Below are 22,761 nucleotides of genomic sequence, written 5' to 3'. Positions count from 1 at the left end.
CTCCGAGTGGGTGTCGGCACAGCAGGGTGGTTGGTTTCCTGCAACAGAGCCCTGTTAGCGACCTTAGAGTCCTTAACAGCAAAGTCGGTCTGAGCTGCTGTACGCGGCGGTTTGAATATCTGAGCTCAGTCAGTTTCCGGCCGTCGTTCGGTGCGGATCGCAGTGGCATTCGTATCGCGGCTTGTTGTGCGGCACCAGAAAGTGAAACCATGTCTGAGACGGCTACCATTGAGCTGGACTCCAGCACAGCGGCGACTGCCAAGTGCTCCAATGTGAACAACAACAATAGTGCCCGCTCAAGTCGAGTGGGCAGCGCCTCCTCCGGAGCAGATGCGGATGCGGATGGCCAGCGATTCGGATGGTGCGGCTGGAATCCGGCGTGGCTCCAGCGCTTCTGCACCGCCAAGTGGGCTCTTTTCTGGCTCTGCTGGGGCGGTGCTCTCCAAGGTGATATTTTCTCGTTCCGAATTACTTACTTAATTCCATTAAATGGTCCGTCGCGCGAATTTTGCGCCCACGCTCGCTTGCTTTTTGAACTTTATGGACTGCTTCTCGGTTAAGCTGTTAACTTAACCTTAATAATCACGGTGGAGTAACAGAATTTTCCCATTTCATTTGCTTAAATTATGGCCTATTATAGTTAAAATATCACATTTATCATGGATAAAACAATCATTTTGAAATGCTGTATAAATGCGCCTAAAAATGATCATAATTGAGTCTAAAACAGTAATTGAGTCAATGAATATTTATATATTGTATGTGGAAATGGCTTTTACTTTTCAGATAAGTTTTAAAGTTATAAAACAATATTCATAATTAAGAATCGACTTAAGAGCTTGGAATAATATTTGCCAAGCAGACCCCGATCCACCTTTGCCATCTTGAGTATATTGAATCAACATGGCCATATTTTTCTTGATTACAAGACAAACTTTTGCTAAGAAAACTTTCAGCCAGCCTGTATTCGAGAAAGTCTCGAGTTGGCCAAGACAATGCAATGCGAAGGCGATGAGAACATCCGCATCGCTTCATTAGCATCCTGGGCATTCTCGGCCCCGGCCAGCAGGACTGTGTGCAACAGATAAGGACTCGCCCAAGGAGCTGGGAAGGAGCTCCTGTGAATGGAAGCGAATTAAAAATTAATAATGCCTGGAGCAGGCGAGGTGCGGATGATGCTCTAGCCCGAGGATGCATTAACCTCAAAAAATCACCGCACTTTGAATAGTTTGAAAGGCGCCTGGAAGTGTAAATGGACCCAGTTTAGCCAGCGATTTCCAAAGGATTTGGCTATGGGGGCTTGTGAGTGCCCAGCCCCTTGACGTTGTCATAGGCGTCACTCTGGAGTGTGGCATTAGGGGAATCCGGAGGGCGAGAGGGCAGCGGCATAAATCAAAACAATGTTAATCGCTGTTTACCCAACTCCAGATCCCCGGCTGAGCCAAATTGAAGCTGATACCAGTACTGGCACTGGTGCCCATGGCTACGGCTCGGCTCAGCTTCGCCACCAGTTTCCCACTCCTAATGGGTTCAAGCGGTTAATTAAAATTCGCCAATTTCACGAAAGCTGACGACACGTTTATGGCTGTTCCGGGGGATTAGGCTGTGTTCCAGCGATTGAATGAAATTTGCAGAAGTGCACTCGGCTCTGCCACTTTTGGATGGCTGCCAGCGAGTGCTGAGATGCAAACGTGAGGACAAACTTGATTCAATTATCATCCTTTTTCTTGAGGCTTATCCTTAGGGAAGTTCTAGAGCCATAATAGGTATCAATATGCCATCAAAGTTCCACTTTTCTCAGAACCAACTATATTCTGATGCTACAATTTTGAATAGTTCATATGGATATTAAATAAAAGTTAAGATAGGTTCAGGCTTTAAGCTGGAAGATGAAAGATTATTCGTTGTCATCCAAGACCAATATAGCTCTGCACTGATCGGTTGAGGTGTGATTCACGCGGACATCTCCGGCAGGACGCCTGCCCAGTATTTATGACTTGGCCGTGTGCTGTAAGCAAACTGAGTCCATCCATGCAGTTCTTGCAGCTCGAATGGCCTGCTGGCATCTGTTGCACTTGGTTGCTGGATGGGATGGGATGGGCTCCTGCTCCCGCCTTCGACTGACCCTCGACGTGAGAAGGCTTCCGGTTGGATGTGGGTGACACAGAGTTGGAACACCCGCTCGCCCGTGGCTCGGCTTACGGATGCGGATGAGGCGGCACGTGACCGAAAATATTAATCAGTTGACACGGCATTAACATAAATCATCCGCAACAATTTTGAATGGCCGCGTTTCGCGCTCATCGTGCATCCAGTTCAAATGGTTTATTGTTGTTTTTATGGCTTCGAATTCAGCAATTCTTTCTATGGAAATGAGTTATTTAGCCGTATAATTCATTTGCGTGAATTAGAAATGGGAGTGATGTTGAAGATGTGAACATGTGTATATTACGATTCCAGAGATCAATTCTTATAAATGCATAGCTGCTTTAGCACTAATCTCAAATTACATGCATGATAATGTACTATTTAGTTAATTTAATACAATGTATTCACCATTATTTAGTTCTACTCTTTAAATTTTTAGCAATTTGAAGTAAACATCTTTACTGCTAATTAGGCAAACAGTGTGTATCCTTGTGCATCACACGTATCCCGAGGAGAATGTATCGATGCACATGCAAAATCCTAGATTGTCACGTATCCAATAAAGCCGTCTACACTTCACTTCATACTTCAAGTCAAAGGTCACATTCTCACTCCTACTCCAGTGTAAAACCTCCCCGTCTCAAGGTCTCCATTGGGATTTATTAAATTATTGCACTTAGTGGGGTAAATGACTTGTAAGTGTTCCCATCCACTGACAATATATCCATTGCTCCCTCTACGAAGTTACCCTCCGTTTTCTATCACCTTTCTTACCGAAGATGACCAGCGAAGCTCTCCTTTCTGGCGATTATTGAAAAATAAATTGAATTTGTTGTAGAAAAAAGAAATATTCTAAGCAACAATGGCCTTGCAGGTGGAGGAGGGCGGGTCCGCAACTAACAGATATTTATTTATGATAGAAAATTCGCCTAAGCCCTCAAAACCAATTTGTCGTGCAGATATTTAATTTATGACCCGCCCCCGTAGCACTCAGTTCAACTATGTCCTTATTCTGCAGGACTTCTTAAGCCCTCCCTGTGCCTTTCTATTGTGGTGTGACAATCTGTTGATAGTCTGCCATGCAGTTACAACACACAACACCATGTCATAACTCTGCACTGGGGGATGATCCTTATGGAAGGATGTCAAAATCTTGGTCAAAAGGTGTCAGAGAACAGAAATTCTTATCTATAGACAAATCGTACTAAAATCAAAATTCATCTGTTGGCAAGTTCAGTATACATATTTCTGGGATTTTGGTAATAAGTTAAGCTGACCCTGAAAAGCATACTATACTTCTTGTAGTGGGTGACCAGTTACTTATTAAAATATATAGGAATTCCTACTAATGCTTGATAGAAACCTTTTCTTTCCAGGTCTCATAGTGAACGGTCTGATCAATGTGTCCATCTCCACCATTGAGCGTCGCTTTGGACTCCGCTCACGGCAGATGGGACTGGTGGCCAGTGGCTACGATCTGGCCTCCTTCGCCTGCCTGGTTCCCGTGACCTATTATGGTGGACGACGTGGCGCCTCCAAGCCGCGCTTCATCGCCATCGGACTGATTGTGATGGGCATGGGATCGCTGGTCTTCCTGCTGCCCAACTTCCTGGTGGGCAACTACCGGGCCACCATTGGCGAGGCAAATGTGTGCGAGCCAACGGGAGTGGCGTCCAACTCCAGCCAGTCGATGGTAAGAAGACTTGTCATGGCGACCAGCTCCGCTTAACTCGCATATCCTTGCAGATCGCTTGCGAACTGAACGAAATGGGAACGGGACAGAGCGAGAGTCTGACCTGGACGGTGTGGCTCTTCCTGGCCGCCCAACTGCTCCACGGAGCAGGCGCCTCGCCCCTCTTCACGCTGGGCGTCACATATATCGATGAGAACGTCTCAAAGAAGATGTCATCTGTTTACTTGGGTAAGTTGCAAACGACGCAGCCGTTGATAAGATGCGCCAAACTTTTGTCTGCCGCAGTCGCACAACAAATGAAGTATGCACAAATACCCACACTTCTGGGCAGGATTGGACTGGGGCTGGTGGAGTGGGAGGGGTGTCCTGGATGCGATATCAAAGTATCTGCTAGTTGCGCTCACACATGCATATTTATTTTTGTTCGCCCTATTGGCAAACGACGTCGGCTACAAAGGGAGTAAATACTATTTGCTATTTGCTGTTGCGCCCCCAGCGTCTCCAGTTCGATCCCCAATCCTGTCGAGGGTACTCGGCTCGTCAGCAGGATTCCTTTTCCCCCTCGGTTGACCCAATTTTAAAGAGCCAGATTGTTGCTGACTCAGTTGAGACGCGGACGCGGGTCTGGGGCAGAGCCAGCGGCAGCTGAAATTTATTGCCTCTTAGTTAGGTTTATCGTGCCATCCGAAGACGACAGCGAAATTATCAAGCCCGTCCAGCATCGCCGCTTTGCCTTCCTGGATATCGCTGTCTGGCATTGAGACAATTGAAATTCGCTTCTTCCCGGCCGTTTGACTCCATTTTGGGGCTGGTGGGATAGCTCCAGCTCCAGCTCCAGGATGTGATTGCACGGTGCGTTTCAAAGATAAACAAATAAAGGCACAATCCGCCAAATGGCTACTTGCTCCTCAATAGTTCTTGGCACTTCAAGCTAATCTTATATTTTATTGGATTTTTATTAAATATCTCCATATCGTATATATGTATACAAAATTTATTTATTGGATGTACTTGACTTTCTTTACCATTTTGAAACGCACTGTACAAGCAGGAGTATCAAAGTCAGGACTCTTCACATGCAAAATGAAGATGTGACTACCTGATAATTATTCCTCGATTGTTGACGAATTTCCCTCGCAAATGTTCATAGAAGTTAAAGTTTAACTGAGAAGTTCGTTCTTGCAGGCATCTACTACACAATGGCCACCGTTGGACCTGCGATTGGCTACGTATTTGGTGGACAACTGCTGCTCATCTATACGGATTGGATGACCGTGGACCCCGTCCAGTAAGTGCATCTGATAAGCGCGCAATGATTGTTATTAATCGGGCGACTTAGCGCCCTCGGATGAAAAAGGGAGTGCTGATGGAGATAAAGAGCAGGTGACTTTAATACCGGCCTTGGGGGAGTGGGGATTGGCGAGAGCTTGGATGCGGATGGGAGCCGATGCTGTGGAGCTTATTTGTTACCCGGCAACGGCAAATGCCACAAAGCACCTCGCCGTGTAAATATCTCCAGAGAGTAATAAAACAACATTCCCGCTGACAACGAGGAAATAAGGTGCGAATGAGAATGAGCATTTGTTTGATTCACCTTCAGGGTGGGCCGTTGGGCGGTTGGGTGGTTGGATGGTTGGAAATGGAGCAGAGTCGTCGACACTGCCGGGCTCCAAAACAGAAACCCATCTGCATCCCAATCCACACGGATACCACCGCATGGCTTATTGTCAAGGTGATGCCATAAGTCATAATGTCTGCTCAACCTTAGCCCTCCCGTACGTAAATTATGTCGGGAACATGAAAATTTTGTTTATGATTTTGAACATGTTTACGAGTGGTTGGAGTTGCGTAGAGTTCATATTTTTGGAGCCACTGTTAAAAAATATGAATTGCCATTAAAAAAATGTTTCACGCCCGAAAAGTTGGAAGCATCATGGGGTAGCCAATTTATTGGTTTCGATTGATGTACTTCAATAGACCTAAACTATTCACCTTAGTAAAATATATCTTTTCTAATTGAGCCAATCTTGACTCCCTTGCAGACTCAGCCTGACCAGCGACAGCAAGGTGTGGATTGGAGCCTGGTGGCTGGGCTTCATCTTTGCAGCCGCCCTGTGCCTTCTCATCGCCCTGCCCATTTTCGGGTATCCCAAGATGCTTCCCGGCGCGGAGAAGCTGCAGCTAGAAAGGGTGTCCGAGGCACATGCCACCATATCGGAGGGGGATGACTCCAATAAAGTGGTCAGGGGATTGCCACGTGCTGTGCTCAGCCTGCTGGCTAATCCCACCTTCTTTTTCCTGAACCTGGCCGGAGCCACGGAGGGTCTGGTGATAGCCGGATTCGCCGCCTTTCTGCCCAAGCAGATCGAGAATCAGTTCAGCATTTCGCCCATGTACTCGGCTTTGGTGATGGGTCTGATCACGGTGCCGGCTGGAGGCGGTGGCACCTTCCTTGGTGGCTATTTGGTCAAGAAATGGAATCTGGCCTGCAGAGGCATCATCAAGATGTGCCTGTTGGCCACCACGGTGGCGGCACTCTTCACCATTTGCTTCCTGGTTTCTTGTCCAAATCCGAAGTTTGCCGGCGTCACCACGGGCTATAAAATGCAGGGCAGTAGCGATTCTCCCGCCTTGGTGGCGAGTTGCAATTCCAACTGCGGCTGCAGTCGCACCAACTACGATCCCATCTGTGGCGTCGATGGCGTCATGTACTACAGTCCATGCTACGCAGGATGTGCCCAGGAGGAGCACGCGGATAGCCTGAAGCGCTACCACAACTGCAGCTGCATCGAACACGTTGGCTGGGTGGACGAGGGCAGTCCGTCCTCGGAAGCCACTCACTTCCGGCCAGATGCCACCAACCGGAAGTGCGAATCCACGTGCCAGACCCTGCCACTCTTCGTGGTCCTCTGCTTCATCCTGATGATCTTCACGTTCCTCGCTACTATGCCCGCGCTGTCGGCCACACTGAGGTGAGCTTTTCTCTAATTTGTCATCATAATTTATAGTCCCCTGAAATATCCATATCTTCTTGATCGCAGATGTGTTCAGGATGATCAGCGATCCTTTGCGTTGGGTCTGCAGTGGATAAAAGTGCGACTGCTGGGCACCATACCAGCTCCATTGATTTTCGGAGCCCTGATTGACGAATCCTGCATTTTGTGGCAAGAGTCCTGCGATAAGGATGCCGGAGGAGCTTGTCTTGTCTACGATAATTTCTATATCAGCCGGTAAGTTTTATGGCTTTTGCATCCATGAACGTATTAAGTACTATAATGTTTCATCATTTCTACAGATATATGTGGCTATTGGCGCTGATCTGCAAACTGGGATCCGTGGTCTTTTTTGCGTGCGCCTGGTGGTTTTATGTGCCACCTAGTAAGCCATCGAATGCGAATGGAAAGGAAGATGTGAATTGAGGAGATAATATCCATCGAACTGAAACCTTTAGTTATAAAGATCCAGCCAGTCAATTGGCTCATTATAAGCTGGCTAGCATTTAAATTCGATTAGCTATGAACTTAAGAAGTATTTTAACTTTACCAATGGGAATCTCATTAAAGATTCAGCTCATAACAGTTAATGCCACTTAAGATATAACATAAGCTTAAAACGCTATCATTTGCATTTCAAAACATTAATTAAAACTATATGTGTAGATTTAGAAATGATAATTTTTGTGGTTTTAATGCTCAAAGGATTGGTTCACTTGTAGCAGGGCTTCTTGAACATCTGCTCGTAGTTCAACATGCTCTTGACTAGTACTAAAAAAAAGGAAATTCTAATATGATAATTATGTTGAGAACTAAGATACAACTAACCCCATCGACTGCCCACAATTGTGGGACAAACAGCGTGCCTGGTCAGCGGGTTTGGGTCACCATTATTGTGGAGATTGTACCAAAAGAGGGCGGATCCCTTCTGCGGTTGAATAGCCAGTTTGGCTGCGGGAAAAATGGTGGCACCACCCACTGGAACATCGGTTATCTGAAAGATGTCAATTGGTTTGGTAGTCCGTCTTCTCTAGAGATTTTTAAATACAAAATGTAATTATATACCAGAGTTCAGGACATACATAGAACACGAATGTCATTAGTCGATCCCCTTCCTCAGTCAGTTCCTAATTGTAGTGGATGATCTAGCTGTTTAATGAATTATATACACGTGTATGCAAAAGGCTACTTGCCGGATGGAGCTTAATGTCCATGTAGTCACTGTGTTCCTGGAAATAACCGCCAAGTCCATAATTGATTCTGGCCAACGCGGTGGCATTGCCCACATCGAGGCCCGATATGTCCGCCATGCGATTCACCATCGTCCTGTCCAACTTGCCGCCATCGTCGTCGGTGACTTTGAAGTGGAAGAGGCGACTTACCCGATCTGGAGTCGTATAGTTATTGGTGGTGCCCAGAGTCATCTCTTCTCGGGTCAAATTCGTCAATTGAGCGATCTCACTGTCATAGATCACGTCGTAATATAGCCAGATAAGTGGATCCCTGCTGATCTCCTCCTCCTTCAGAGGAGCTATTCGCATAAATGGAGTGGTGGTGCTGTTGTAGCGACACACCAGTTGAGGACCTGGTGGAAACTTTCCCCGGCAGCCCAGTTCAATTGCAGTGGGCGATTTCCGTGGCCTTAAATGCACCAATGGAGTCTCCGGGTCTTGATATAGTTCCTTCAGATAGCCACTTAAGTTATCAACGGAACCTGATCGCAAATAGTTGCTTATGAACACATCACTTATTGATTTTTTGAGCTTACCATCTTGAAGCCGACTTATCACAAACATTTTTCGGAGATCTTCTCGTTTTGGAGCATAGAATTTAAATGCCATATTATTTTGTGGCTTGCTAAATACACTTAATGCTAGTCGATACCAATCAGCCGCACGTCCAAACTCGGATCGTTTGTACAAATAATCTGCTAGAGCCATGCAGTCAGGTGCAGACATTCGCGACCTATCGAGCTATTATTATTATTATTATCTCTAAGGGTTAAAGCCAAACTATCTTACCCTAGCTGTTGACCTGCAACAAGTCCCTGTGCCATGTCCGATGACTTCAGGTCGTAGAAGTGCTCTATTCTATCCATTCCCATTAGGGCCTCTTCCATATCATGTGCGTTGGGTGTACGATTGACAAGCTTACTCGTTTTCTCGAGAAGAACTGCAAAATATTAAAATAAACTAATAGCATGTAAGCCTGGTGTTTCATATTCAGCTTCCCATAAAACACAGGAAACTGGCATAAATCAAATATATTCCACACCTATTAAATTTCCTTCATCTCTTAAGTAAGAATTCAATTTTGGCCAATCTTCATGAGCTCGCCTTACAAGACCAAATGAGTATAGGAGATTGGATACATATTTATATCGATCCATTTTGTGGTCCAGATCATTCTGAGTTATAGAGTTAATAACTCTGATTGAAAGTTAAATTGCCATTAAAATTGAAAATATGGATTATAAAATACATCATACATTCTGAGAGCCTTTATTTCTTGTTGTAGAGAGCTAACATAGTTATTCAAATGTTCCATATAGGAGTTCTCAATCTCGCGAAGTTCAGACAGCGCTCGAATGGAATTTGAGTATATAACTTCCTGTACTTCATTTTCGGTTTTCTTTAATTCGCAGACGGTGAATAGGCATATTAAAATCAGGTTTAGAGGAATATAATGAAATGATCGGAGCGACATTCTGCTTTAAAATACTAATATGTTTTCATTTCCTAACACAGTTATTAAATGGTGAATTGACTTACACGGCTCATTAGTCCCGTCTATTTTTAATGCTGCGGTGATTGGTACACTTAATGCTATACAGTTATTTAGCTTATTTTGATCAGAACATTCGAAGTAGTGGTCCAAATATGGAATGTAATACCTTGCTAAGCTCGTATTTAAATTTCCAATCGAACTGTGTTCACAAATTGAAATTATATTTTTTTGCAAATTTTGAACAAAATGGTAAAAAAAATGCGAAAATTTGGCCAAAAATTATTTTGACAAAATCGGTCCAAAAGTTATATGTTTGGTTAGTATTGGTAATTAGGAGTAAACAAATGTATTTTTTTTTTAACTTTCAGACCATTTTTGGCCTAGTTATACCGAAAATACCAATCGTGAATATTGAACGTTTGCCAACAATTGACACTGATCGACACAATCGACACTGAGCGCATGTTAGATTTCAAGTTGGACTTGTACGCTTGTTGCCATTTCAATTGGACAAATAAATTGCTGAATGCAATACATCGACGTGGAATTGGATTGCAAACGCATTGAAAAGTAGCCTCATTAATTTTGTTCGGTGTGGAGAGTAAGTTGTTATTGATCACTGATAACCATATCAATACCTATAAAGGTCGCTGCATGTTAAATTTGTGGTTGGATGGCAAACTATTCGTTTTCCGCTAAATAGGCTTATATTTGAATTCCAATTCGATACTTTAATGAAATCGATACATTTTTACTTTACTAATCGGTTGAATAGCTCATTAGCGCTACCTGGCGGGCAGCTGTGCTACTACACAGTTGGGTGTGTGTCTCCGCTTTATTGTTGTTTAGCTCGATTTTGCCGCTAGGTGTCGCTTAACCAAATTTATAATTTATTTAATGACAGTAGCGGAAAAATCGTTAGTTTGTACATACATATAATATAACCAAACCCAAAAAAAATGTATATAACTTAGCTTAAGGCCCTCAGCTGCTATAGCTAATCCAAAATTCCGCATAATTTTAATTATGCGTTAGTTCCTCAATAATAATAAATAATAACAATGCTCACTATACCCTATCCCATTTTGCAGTCGCAGGCCGATTTATCATTTAAGGATGACGGGCCCTTAAACAATTGTAGTCTATGGCTTGATTGGCATTCTGGTCCTCGTTTTTGTGATTATTTCTATGGTCTTAATCGTTGGATTATATATTCACGATCCAAATCGTATAACCACAAATGAGACGACGACTGAGGAAACCTGGAAATCCACTCAATGGAGTCTATTGTTCAAATTTGTACATGGCATAACTAATAAAATTTCGTTAAATTGTTATTAAAACTCAATTGAAATATTTCTTTATTCAAGCCTATGGTGAACGATAGAAATCAACAAAATGAATGAATTTTACAATATATTTTTGGATCAAACTGAAGTTCATCTTCCAGTACTCGTCTCCCTAAAGTTGATATCAGCATTTTGATGGCATGCGCGACATGCCCCCCTGGCCTTATGGATAAGGCATCGGCCTCCTAAGCCGGGGATTGTGGGTTCGAAATGGTAAAAAGAATGCAACAATTTTTATCACAGCATTCGAAATAGTGTGTTCACAAATTGAAATTCTACTTTTTTCCCATTTTTTTTGCAAATTTTGATGAACAAAATGGTAAAAAAAATGCGAAAATTTGGTCAAAAATTATTTTGACAAAGTCGGTCCAAAAGTTATATGTTTGGTTAGTATTGGTAATTAGGAGTAAAAAAAATGTAATTTTTTTAACTTTCAGACCATTTTTGGCCAAGTTATAACGAAAATACCAATCGTAAATATTGAATTTTTGCCGAAAATCTGTTTTTTGTTTTTCTGTTTTGTTGCGAATTTTATTTTCACTATTTTTATCACAGCATCCGAAATTGTGGTCCAAATATGGAATGTTATACCTCATTGAGCTCGTATTTAAATTTCCGATCAAACTGTGTTCACAAATTGAAATACTATTTTTTTTCACATTTTTTGCAAATTTTGATGAACAAAATGGTAAAAAAAAATGCGAAAATTATTTTGACAAATCGGTGTTTGGTTAGTATTGGTAATTAGGAGTAAAAAATGTAATTTTTTTTACTTTTCGACCATTTTTGGCCAAGTTATACCGAAAATACCAATCGTAAATATTGCATTTTTGCCGAAAATCTGTTTTTCGTTTTTCTGTTTTTTTGCGAACTTTATTTTCACTATTTTTATCACAGCATTCGAAATAGTGGTCCAAATATGGAATGTTATACCTCGTTGAGCTCGTATTTAAATTTCCAATCGAACTGTGTTCAAAAAAGAAATTTCAATTTTTTTTCAATTTTTTATGACCGCACTCCCACACCGCACCCCGCACAATAAGTAAAACGATTCTGAATGAATCAAAAACGTTTGTTATACATATACATTAAATTAACATACTCAGTTCAGGCTTAAATTGTTCTCAGTGGAAAGGCGAATTTTACTCACCACGCTTGCCGAAAGAGATTGAGAGGTAAAAGCTCCGCTCTCCGTCTTTCGGCAACTTCATCCGGCAGCATCCTGTCAATGGTCCTCGCGAAGGCCCCCGAACTCATGGAACCCGAGGCCACGAAGGCTCACTACGGATAGTAGTACTACAGCATGTCCTTTTGGCACGCTGCGCACCGCGTTCAGTTTTCCGCATTGGTTTCGGTTTCGGTTTCTGTTTCAGTTCGCTTGTGGACGTGCGTGCGGCAAGAACCTGCTGGAAAAGCCTCGGAACGGACCTGGTTAATGGCTAACGGTTTTGGCTACTGATTCCTGGTAACTGGCTAGTGTGGCGGACAGGCGGCAGGATCTGTGCTGTGCTGCGAATGTGCCAATATGTCAGCGCCGCGTTGGTGGGTGTGTGAGTGAGTGTGTGGGTGTGAGACAGTGTCCAAGTGTTAAAGTGCGGCGAAAAGTTTTTCGTGGTAACAAAAAAAAAATACGATAAAAAGTCTCAAATCTGCTGTCGCCTCTGATTTAGGCTGAAAGTTTGCCTTAAGGATTAAAAAAGCCTTCTCGGTCTCGGACTTGTCATAGGTAAGTTTTCTATGTTGTTAGGTTTTTTTTTTAACTGGGCTTTGAGTAGCCTTTTTTTTGTTTTTTGAAATCTGTCGCCTTTGTTTGGCAGCTTTATTGTCATCCCTTGGAAATCTTTTACTTGCTGATGTGTTGGTTTTTTCGCACTACCATGGGGACCCATAAAATAAATCAGCCAAAACGTAGGTGGCCTTTTGTGCCGACTTTAATTTATTTTGGTCTCCGATGATCCCAACTTTCCATGCAGAGATAATCTATAGTAATGGCATCTGGTGTCTGTTAGTTATGCCTTGTTCAAACTAGCAGTCCATATGGAATACAATTATTGCTAAAAGTTAGCAGATTAAATTAAACAATGAAATATGGTTAACACAAACAGACTTTAAGGCATTTAAAGCCAAACCTACAGCCGACCTATTTCATATTTACACTTAATTTCACAAAGAGGTTTAAATAACTAATGCACGTACATTTTTTGTTTGCTTATAAGCAAACCCTATAGGGTCGCAGTTGGGGAATTTCTCGTTCTCTGTATCATTTTATCATCCCCTTGCATTTTATTGTAGTTTTCGGTGTTGGCCAGCGGCAAAAAGGTTTAATTTATGGTCCTTTCAGATTGGCCCAATGCCCACGATACATTTGCGAGACACTTTTTCAGTGCCGAAAACTTTTTGTTTACTGTCAACTTCGGTGGCAGTTTATGTGGACCACGCCTGGACCAGGCAGACACCATGACCAATAAGCATAAACAGAAAATAGTCGCAAGTGTTGAACAAAAAAGCCGTAAAAAGCCGCCAAGAAGTGCCAGTTAACTTTCCTCACATTCATCAAAGGCTTTTTCTTTATGCGATATGCGTGCGGGCAATGAAAATTGTTTATACTTCGTAATTGAGTTATGAGCTCTTACCAGAAAACAAAAACAAGAGTGGAACAACCTGCACTACTTAACTACCAACCCACCCACACAGTTGCAGATAAATAAAAACAAATGGTTTCGCTTGCACTCATGCACAATAATTAAATGTAATAAAATCGCAGATATTAAGGATACATTGTATAAAAAAGTATTTTTTTACATAAGTAGCAGTGAAATAGAAGCCTTAAAAAATACATACAAAATGCAATAAATATCTTTGAGGCAAATTATATTCAGTACAATAAATGATGCTTAGTTTACAAAAACACTGCATAAAAATTACATTGGATGGATTACAGTTTTAATTGTTCCTAAACTAAATACATTTACAATTTTACTGATACGAGACAACTTTTTGCTGTGTAAAACAGACATCGCAGACATTCAAGCCGGGGAGAGTGAATTACTGAAAAAGGATATAAAACAAAGCAGGATACAGCCACCAGAGAGCGTGGCAGACACGAGAAATGTAATTAAGGCGACAGAAGGAGATGACAAGACACGGGGAAGGGCGCGGGGTATTGGCCATAAAAAATGTACGCAAACAAAAATTAAGGCATAAACTACAAATGCTCAGATTATTGCACGTCGTGATGTCTGCTTTATGCAGCGGACAATGAGGACTTCAGGACTTGAGGACTCGTTTTGCAAACGAGTGGGAATACGGCGAATGCGATGTCCTTTAATGGCTTTTCGCCTGCTTTATAATTTTGCAATTGTCATTGTCGTCACTGGCATGTAATTTTGTTTTATCGAACTACGATTTGCCATTTGCCTTTTGTTTCTCTTTCTCTCTCTCGGTTGCTCGTTCGTTGTGCCAGCTGAAGTGTTGCTCTAAGGTAAACGGGGCGTATACGCAATATGAATAATTTATGCCTAAATTGGAAAATGACTCGTAAACAAATAAAATTCTAATTGCCGGGAAGGCACTCGATAAAAGGGGTTTGCATTGGTTCTGAGTTACGGCAAAGTGGTAACCGAGGCTTTTGACCTAAAAACGGGAACCACACAGCTCTACAATTTTCATTTTTAATCAATACATTTTTACACTTCTTATGATATACAGATAATTTAGTCATTTAATTTTTAATATTCCATTTCTTTTAATAAACTACTAAATATTTCAGCTTGCATTACATTTTAATAGTCATTGACATACCCCATCAACTATTCAGTGCACTTCATCCTTGATGTCACTCATTCGATCCATTAAGTGTTGTGTTTGATGTATTCACTGCATTCAATAATAAATTCACTACACCCCCGAATAAAATATAAGTTTTGTTATAAAGAAATTAGCTTCCATGTCCCAAATATGTTTCGTTTTCTTCATCCACTTATTTATTAATTAGCAACATGAAAAGTTACTTCGGCTCAAAACCATAAGTTTTCCGAATTTATGACAAAAGCAAATGTTGAACTTACTTAATGCCGCATAAACTTCCGAGACCTTCATTGATTAAAACGGGATAAAGTTACACAAATTAAAAAGTTTCAAGCGCCTTGATTTAGCCGACTGCATAAGCTCCAGATATTGGCAAACCGGTTTTGAAAAAAGCCACTAAAGGTAAACTTTGCTCGGATGGTGAGTGGTTGGCAAAATGCGACCAAAAACATTTGCAATGAAATTCCAAGAAAATGCCAGGGAAGAGTGGCTAGAAAAATGTGTCCTTTGGCTGCCTGCGGGGACAGGCGGCCATCAACGGGGACTCCCCTTCATGTGGGGCGAAGTGGGGAGAATTGGGTGGCACAAAAGGGGATCTCGAACCCCTCGGGTATCGTATCGAAAAGGAGCCGGGGGCCTGTCATCGACAACAGCTGCTGCTGCTACGGCTGCTGCTGCTTTCATGTCTGTGACCTACTGACTTGTGTAGCCTACTTTCCGGGCCGCATTCCCACTCCTTTTTGCACGCTCCTGCGGAAGCTGCGCTTAATGACATCCACGGCCTTGCTGCATTTTTCCCGACCAACCAACCATCCCTCACCCGCCTCGAATTCTCTGGCACTGACGTTGACACAATTAAGAGCATGAAAAATACTTTGGAAATTTAATTAAACAGCCCGCCATTGACGTCACCGCATAACCGAGTTCATCTTAAGTATGTGAACTGCTTGTCGTCCTGAGAAATGCGTTTTCACGCATCCAACTTCACGGCACTTGTCATTTGTCATTTGTCGTTTGTCATGTGCTCGTGATCTCATCGATGTCTTTTGCGGTCTGATTGCCATTCCGCATGACTTAATGTTGCCCCGATAAGAATTCCCAGGTCTTCGAATGCTATTTGCATGGCTGGTTATACAAAATGTGCTAGAAATTGATAGGGCTGATAGCGAACGACAAGCAGCAATCATTTCTCAGATCATTGGAGTTACTGGGAGAGTTACGTAAAAGTGTGACTAATAGTTTTTCCGTTCTTTTGTAATTTTTATGCTTTTGTATTTTCGGTATTTGTATTACGAAACAATTATAAAAAGCTATTGAACCTTGAAATTGAACAGGTAGGCTGCAATCAAACGCTGTGGTTTAGTTTGAATACACATATGTTTGCCTAAGCCATAAAATGTGTTTTACATAAAGCACAGCAGCAAAACACGGACTTGTGTAAACAATTTAACAAAATCCAATACACGAGTTTCGACAGAAAACAAATTATTTAACCTGAAATCTCGACACGTGATGCAAACACACGTGTCGTTCACAGGCGGAGAAGTGGGCACGGCAAGTCCCTGCCAAAATGTAATTTAAGTCTGTGAAACATTTACTTTATGGCAAATAAAATGTACTGCCATGGGTGAGTGGGTGTGTTTGCCTTGGGTTTGCAGGCAAACATGTTTGCTTTTAATTAAAGGCCAGCAGGGACATTCGTCGAGTTAGAAACAGGAGCAAAAACTAAGCAAGATTTCGCCAGCCCAGGCAAATTGCCATATCCTGTGGGAATGTAATGAAATATTTTTCAATATACTCGAGATCCAGTTCGAGCAGATCTACTACACAACTACACAACTAGTGCAAACAAAAAATGGGTCGCGTATTTGTGCATCCTGCACTCACATTATTTATGTGAATTTCATATTCCATTATATGTGATAAGTGCTGAATGAAAAGCATGTAGTTCCTCAGACAGCCAATGCCGCTCGTCCTTACACTTTGGCTGGCTTAGTGCAAATATTTTTACATGTCCAACATCAAAAGGGGAGAAAATGTTCAGTTTTACGTATGCATTCAACACGGAATAACTGGGAAAAAGTAATGGTGGGGATTTTCAGAGAAAAGCAAGCATTAAAATGAGTTTCATACGTGTGCATATGTAAACTATTTCTGGGCCATCCTGTTGAAGCAGAACTCTGAGGCAGTTGAAGAGATTTTCAAAAGTTGTGCAAAACTAAAACACTGCCAAGTGGAGTCGGGCCATAACTGCCAATGCGAGTTGACTGATGCGATGGTTTTCCACAAGGAAAGTAGCAGCAAAGTATGGCTGGGAAATCCAAAGGAAAACATAAATATCACTCTGTGCTGACAGCTGCTGCGGATGTCGATAATAAATCTTTTCGCTATGATTTCGTTTTTCTAGTTTTTTTCAAAGTATTTCTCGATGAGTGCTCTCTGCGAAAACGTTTTACAACTGAATTTTCGTGGCTGTGAAAATTATTCTACAATTGATACATTTTTCATTTCGAGCAGCTCAAAAAGTGTTCTAAACGTTTTTGTTTTCTGTTATTTATTAATAATTAGAAACGCGTTAGTTTTATGCTTGCTTTTTATGTCTTTCTTTTGACACATCTTAGAAAATTAGGTGCATGTTTGATTCAAAGTGTACATTTAAAAGCTTGTATTCTTTAGTCAGTTTAAATTCGAGGATAAATGTAACATAAAAATGTGGTGTTGAAATAGAGAATGTATATCTAGAATTTCCAGGCCCTTTTCTTACTGCGTCTCTGGTCTAATTATTTATGCATCTGTCAAACATATTTCATATGCATAACAGAATGGGCTCGGCTGGGGAGAATAACAAATGGCATAAATTACAATTCAATTTCTTATGGCCTATTATTTAATGCCTGACAGGGGGAGGATATCCCAAAAGCTGCCACGCCCACACCAGGCCTGCGTAGGCGTGGGGGGCGTGGTCCTGGAGAGCCATAAAGTTGGAGCTGCCGCCAAGTAGTAATCATATTTTCGGGACTAAAAGCAAGCAGCACAAGAAACACGTTGGGGATAATCCCATTCGGCACAGGCCAATGATTTCAAATGCGCTGCATGACGTTGCCACTCCCCCTTTTTCTGCTTTTCCTCCGCCCCCGCCCCCGCCTCGGCGTATTCATAATTCGATTTTTCACGATTTTCCCGAAAGTCCCTGCGATGTACATCTACGTGGGCGCCCCATTTGCTGAGTTGCTTTTTGCCTTGGCCAATGTTTTTGCGATTACGTGGGGTTCCTTTCCTTTTGTCCTCCAGGATATTGTGGAGCTGGTCAGACAAACGAATTATGTATTTCTTGCTATTATCATGGGCCAATGCTCTTTTCGCTTCAATGTCGACTTATTGAGGCTCTTCTCCATTGTCCTGTGCGAGTCCTTGGAACCTTTGTTGTTACTTTCTTACACAAAAAAAATTGTCCTTGCCTTAACGTACAATATCAATTTCAAAAGTAAGTTATTTTCTTTATAGAGTGTTATAAAATTTAATTTATTTTAACTTAATTTAAATGAAAATAAATACATATATTTCTTAAAAGAAATAAATTATATAACAGTGTGCTTTCGAATTGTGTTCAATCGTCTCTGTTTGATTTTTATACTTCTCCGTTTTAGTTCACAAACTTTTTAAAAACATTTTCACTTCAACAAACTTTTGCTTGAAACTGATAAATAATGCATTTCAAGGCAGGCAGTCACAAACAATAAACTGGATCTAGATTGTTTGGCATTTGGCTGGATTCCGCCTGCAAGCAACCAAGTCAGATAGAGTTTTTCTTCTCATTTACAACAGTCATTTGCAATCAAGTTTCATATGCACTTGCCGAGGACAATATTGATTTTATAGTAGCTTGCACTATTTTTATAATATTAAATGTGAAATTGATGGCGACAAAAGTAAAGTAAACAAAACGCCAAAGCAAAGGAAACTTTACACAAAAAGCAACATAAATGTTTGTTTTATAAATGACACATTATTTTAGTAAATTAGTTTGATGGGAAGATGTGCGCCAGCTCAGGAGCGGGGTTTTAATCTTAAAGTCTTGAAGCTATTTTCCAATATCCGAGAAGGGAACGAGGTCCCCTGCTTTCGCAGAACTTTATGCTCGCCAACAACCCCCAATTTTGCCCCATATCTGCCCCATTTTTGCCCCATTTTTGCGCCATTTTTGCGCCATTTTTGACTATTGGCTCTGGTTATTTCCGCTCCGGACAATTGGACAATGGCCGGACTGACCTTGTCCGCAGCAGTTTTCCCGCGACGCCGAAGAAGCCTGCTTCCTGGCCATTGATTTTCACCATCATCGCCATCAGGAGGAGCATCGCCTCGGCCCCCCGCATCCCTAATTTACAAGGAAAACGCAAAACGCAACTCGATTTATGGGTCTGTGTGTGTTGCCATTTTGCCATTTGCTGCACTCTTCATTTGCACATTATTTCGCTGCAGCGAAAGGGAAACGTTTTGTTTGACCCGAAACTTTTTCTATTTAGTTTCGCCGTAGTTTTGTTTTCAGCAAAACTTTTCCTTTTACCTCCCCATTTCGTACTGACTGTTCTGATTTTTATTTTTTTCCAATTGCACTCTGGGCAGCATTGTTTCGGATTTTCTGTGGATTTTTCCCTGGCATTCAGATTCCGATTTAGATTCCGACTCAGAGTCAGCGGTATCTGCGTCCATTTCATTGCTCCATTTTCGTGTTTTTGTTTGGACGCGATTGCTTTAACCATTGGGTTAATGTGGCGTATGAGTGACGTTGCGTTAATGCAATTGAAATGGATATTTTGTGTACTGCGAACATTCAATTTATTTTGGCCATTTATTCATATTAACATGCTTGTACATATAAGAGAAATTACCTTTTGTACAGATAATTAAAATATTTCATAGTTTCTGGTTAAGGTTGTGGTTTTAAGTATTTTACTGTAAAGCAGGTCTTAGGCTTCTTCAATAATCGAAATAAGACTTTGCTTATTAAATCTGCCGTAATAAATTCTATTGCGTTGCTAAAGATCATTAACATTCTCTTATATCCTTGTCTAAAATCAAGTAAACTAGCTTTATTTAACTCTTTGCCCTTCAATTGTTTGAAAATACAACCGCCAAACAAATTTGACATCCCCGAAGGCGGTTAAACAAATCGCTGCCATCACAACACAAAATTGGCAAAAACTTATTATTCACTTTAACACACATTTGCACAGGAGACTCTAAGGGAAACAAGCAGGGGACTTGATAGGACCCATCCTCGAACATGCCGGGCCTCACTGAGCAAGTGATTGATTTTGGGGAGTCAGTGTATCCTGGGTCCTTGGTCCTTGGAGGCAGAGGCAGAGGCGGAGACAGCGAAGTGCCACCAGCAGGCGGTGCAGCTGTGAAGTGGGAATATAAGAGGATGGGGAATGGGAGCTGGTGGATTGGGGAACAGGAGGCCAAAACGCAAAGACAAAGCGCGAACTGAAAGCACTCAACGATGAGGAGCTGCTCCTGTCAATCCTCGGCGGCGGCAGCCACTTAATGAATGGAAAGTCTCTCTAAACGCCGCCGAGATTGATGACGCACTTGATGCTGGCCCAGCTGCTTACTCGCAATCCCATTCCGACTGCAAGTCGTACTCTCTGTCGAGTGTCCTTTTTATATAGTCAGTCAGTCATTCAGTCAGTCAGTCAGTCGGTCGGTTGATCGGTGGAGTGGTCTTGTCGCTACCTCTTCTCTGTTCCCTTGTCTCCATTCTGACTTTTGTGCGCTCGTCGCACTTAACCAACATTTTGTCATTTTGACAGCGAATACATGGCCCCGACTTCCTCCTCGCGAGTCCTGGCCCAAATGCTGCCTAAGTGCGGCCAAGTAAAAAATTTGCATACTCAGCCAAAGCGACTAACGGCGCAGTCACTACAGTCTATATATAAGATTTTTCAATGCAGGTCTGTCCTCTTATCTGGCCACATCATTTTGGCCATAAAACTGCCACAGTGATGGGGCGCAGCGCTTTTCTTGATTTTCCCGAACCTTTCACTTTTCTTTGTGTTAATTTCGTGAATTTCACGGGGCTTTCAAGTGACGTTTGCATTTTGTATTTCAGGCTGAAGTGCTTAGTTGAGTTGAGTTTTTAATTAAATAATGTATTTCTTTATTACTGCAATTTAATATTTTCATGACTAAATTTTACCAATCAAATGTATTGTATTTTTAATAAATTATAATAAGACACAGTAAAGGACTGGACGATAACGGAAAATGAAATTTTAATTAACCACAATTGATATTAAAATAATAAATAATATTATGATACTACCAAGGTGAAATGAAATACTCGAGGCTGGCAAATGAATTTGTTTAAGTGAAGCACCTTTGACATGTCGCAATTCAAAGCAAAATGTATAAAACTCAAATCATGTTGAGTTTTCTGCAACTAAAATTCCATTTAATGCTTAAATCCTTGGCGAAGTACTTGAGAAATTCCGTGCAACAAAAATATGTAATTAAATTTGCGTTTATCAAAGGAAAATAGTTTCGATGCTGGCGCACTTTTGCGCAACTGGGATTATGCCTCAAGTATTTGCATGTACACAAAATGCACTTTACATATACATCAATTTGTGCGCGTGTGTGTGTCTTCGGGGCACACAACGCATTGCTGCACAAATATTAACCGAATCTCGGTATGCATTTTACTCCACTAAAGTCCTTGGGATCTATTTTGTTTCCTCTTTACTTACAGTCAAAGGACAACGAGGTGCCGTGGGCCAGAAGCGAAAAAGGACGATGGAAAAAGAAGCAAGGCCGTGCTAAAACCATAAACCAAAAAGAACAAACTCAGCTCTGAGTTCTAAAGAACCAGGAACTAGATGAAAGTGCAACCTGCGCCCAAGTCTAATTAAAAATAACTGCGCCGCAGGTACAGATTACTCATACGCCGTGTGGATCGCGGGTGCTTCAGTGTTCGTATATACAAAATACCTATTGGTGCGACAACTTTTTGTAAAATCTAAAACATAAAACTCCTGAAAGCCATTCGAGAGGTGTTCAAGTTCTTGTTCGATTTGCTGGCGGGCCGTCGAAGAATTAGTTTGGCATGCGGCTGCTGTTGCCACAACTGTTGCATGCAACATGGATGGCGAAAATCGGATCATACTCAATGTGGGCGGAATAAGGTGAGTTTGATTAACCTGACCTAAAAAGTTCAAATCAATTGCATAACAATCAACTGTAACTTTACCTTTGAACTTTAAGTACAACCTCAACTGTTTTAATCAAATACTAAAATATCAGAAATATTTGCTTACATGTAAACAAGTTATAAACGCTGTAGGGCTTCTGTGGAATATACCTAAAATCAATACAAATTTATTTTGTTTCAAGGTTTCTTGTATATGGGGAAATGGATAGGGGCTTTGTGTATATTTATCTTAGGCATTGCCAAATCACGTAGCACATCCTGTTGATTTAATATATTTGCCATATTTGCCTAGTCGTAGAAACACACTAACATTCAATCCAATTTTGCGCACTTGGACCATCGATGCGGTGTTTTTGTTTGTTGGACAGGATATTGGGCCAGGATAGTTCCCATGTATTTCCGTCATTATTTGGGCATTGTTGTGATTACGCCTGGCGAAACAATGGAAGCGATACGGACGCTGTTATCCTTGCCAACAATATGAAAGGGAAAAAATAAGAAAAAATAACAAAAAATAGGGCTAGTAAAGTTGTTCACAATTTGCGTTACAACAGGAAATGTTGACTCTTGTGTTTGTGTGTCATTCCGCTTCAGTGTGAGTTTCTGTATGTACTTTTATGTAAATAACTGTGCTGTGGCTTTGAGTTGTAAGCCCCATTATCAGCATCGTCATCGGGACCATCACCAGCAGCACAATCATCATCATCATCACCATCACCATCATCATCAACTTCATTTTCATGTGTGGCAGTGCTTTTTTGGGGATTTTTATACATATTTATATGGCTGTACATATGAAATCCTCCCTCGACTTGGTCCCCTGTCTGCTTGAGC

At 41.6% G+C, this 22,761-nt stretch overlaps 3 protein-coding genes and 1 long non-coding RNA gene across 6 annotated transcripts in view; 3 read left to right on the top strand and 1 right to left on the bottom strand.

Moving 5' to 3' along the window:
* The first annotated feature begins 209 nt into the window (after positions 1-209).
* On the top strand, positions 210-7,260 carry LOC122626688 (solute carrier organic anion transporter family member 4A1). Its single transcript, XM_043807043.1, has 7 exons — positions 210-447; positions 3,525-3,841; positions 3,895-4,069; positions 5,027-5,129; positions 5,884-6,813; positions 6,883-7,071; positions 7,137-7,260. Exons 1-7 carry the CDS (start codon positions 210-212, stop codon positions 7,258-7,260), a joined length of 2,076 nt encoding a protein of 691 aa, XP_043662978.1.
* Positions 7,261-7,497: 237 nt separating this feature from the next.
* LOC122626208 (prolyl 4-hydroxylase subunit alpha-2) lies at positions 7,498-9,540 on the bottom strand. Of its 2 annotated transcripts, XM_043806380.1 has the most exons (8): positions 9,323-9,540; positions 9,109-9,263; positions 8,856-9,006; positions 8,603-8,799; positions 8,028-8,548; positions 7,917-7,961; positions 7,663-7,828; positions 7,498-7,605 (listed from the first exon to the last, which is right to left on the bottom strand). In XM_043806380.1, the coding sequence occupies exons 1-8, from the start codon at positions 9,538-9,540 to the stop codon at positions 7,547-7,549; spliced, it is 1,512 nt and encodes a 503-aa protein (XP_043662315.1). In that variant the 3' UTR covers positions 7,498-7,546. The 2 variants fall into 2 exon arrangements, with proteins under 2 accessions (XP_043662315.1, XP_043662316.1); XM_043806381.1 differs by lacking the exon at positions 7,498-7,605 and having other exon boundaries at positions 7,718-7,828; positions 7,900-7,961; positions 9,323-9,499.
* A 209-nt stretch (positions 9,541-9,749) lies between these two features.
* LOC122626796 lies at positions 9,750-10,862 on the top strand. Its single transcript, XR_006326737.1, has 3 exons — positions 9,750-9,810; positions 9,930-10,162; positions 10,653-10,862. It is a non-coding gene; the product is annotated as an uncharacterized LOC122626796 (long non-coding RNA).
* Positions 10,863-21,857: 10,995 nt separating this feature from the next.
* LOC122611833 (potassium voltage-gated channel protein Shaw-like) overlaps positions 21,858-22,761 on the top strand; it is a 35,844-nt gene continuing 34,940 nt past the window's right edge. For both annotated transcript variants that reach the window (XM_043785174.1, XM_043785173.1), the window contains exon 1: positions 21,858-21,901. In XM_043785174.1, coding sequence (XP_043641109.1) covers positions 21,858-21,901 — 44 coding nt within the window. The remainder of the gene's footprint in view (positions 21,902-22,761) is intronic.

The sequence above is a fragment of the Drosophila teissieri genome, chromosome 2L, assembly GCF_016746235.2.
Source record: "Drosophila teissieri strain GT53w chromosome 2L, Prin_Dtei_1.1, whole genome shotgun sequence".
Taxonomy (NCBI): Eukaryota; Metazoa; Arthropoda; class Insecta; order Diptera; family Drosophilidae; genus Drosophila; species Drosophila teissieri.
This window is presented reverse-complemented; position numbering and strand designations above follow the sequence as displayed.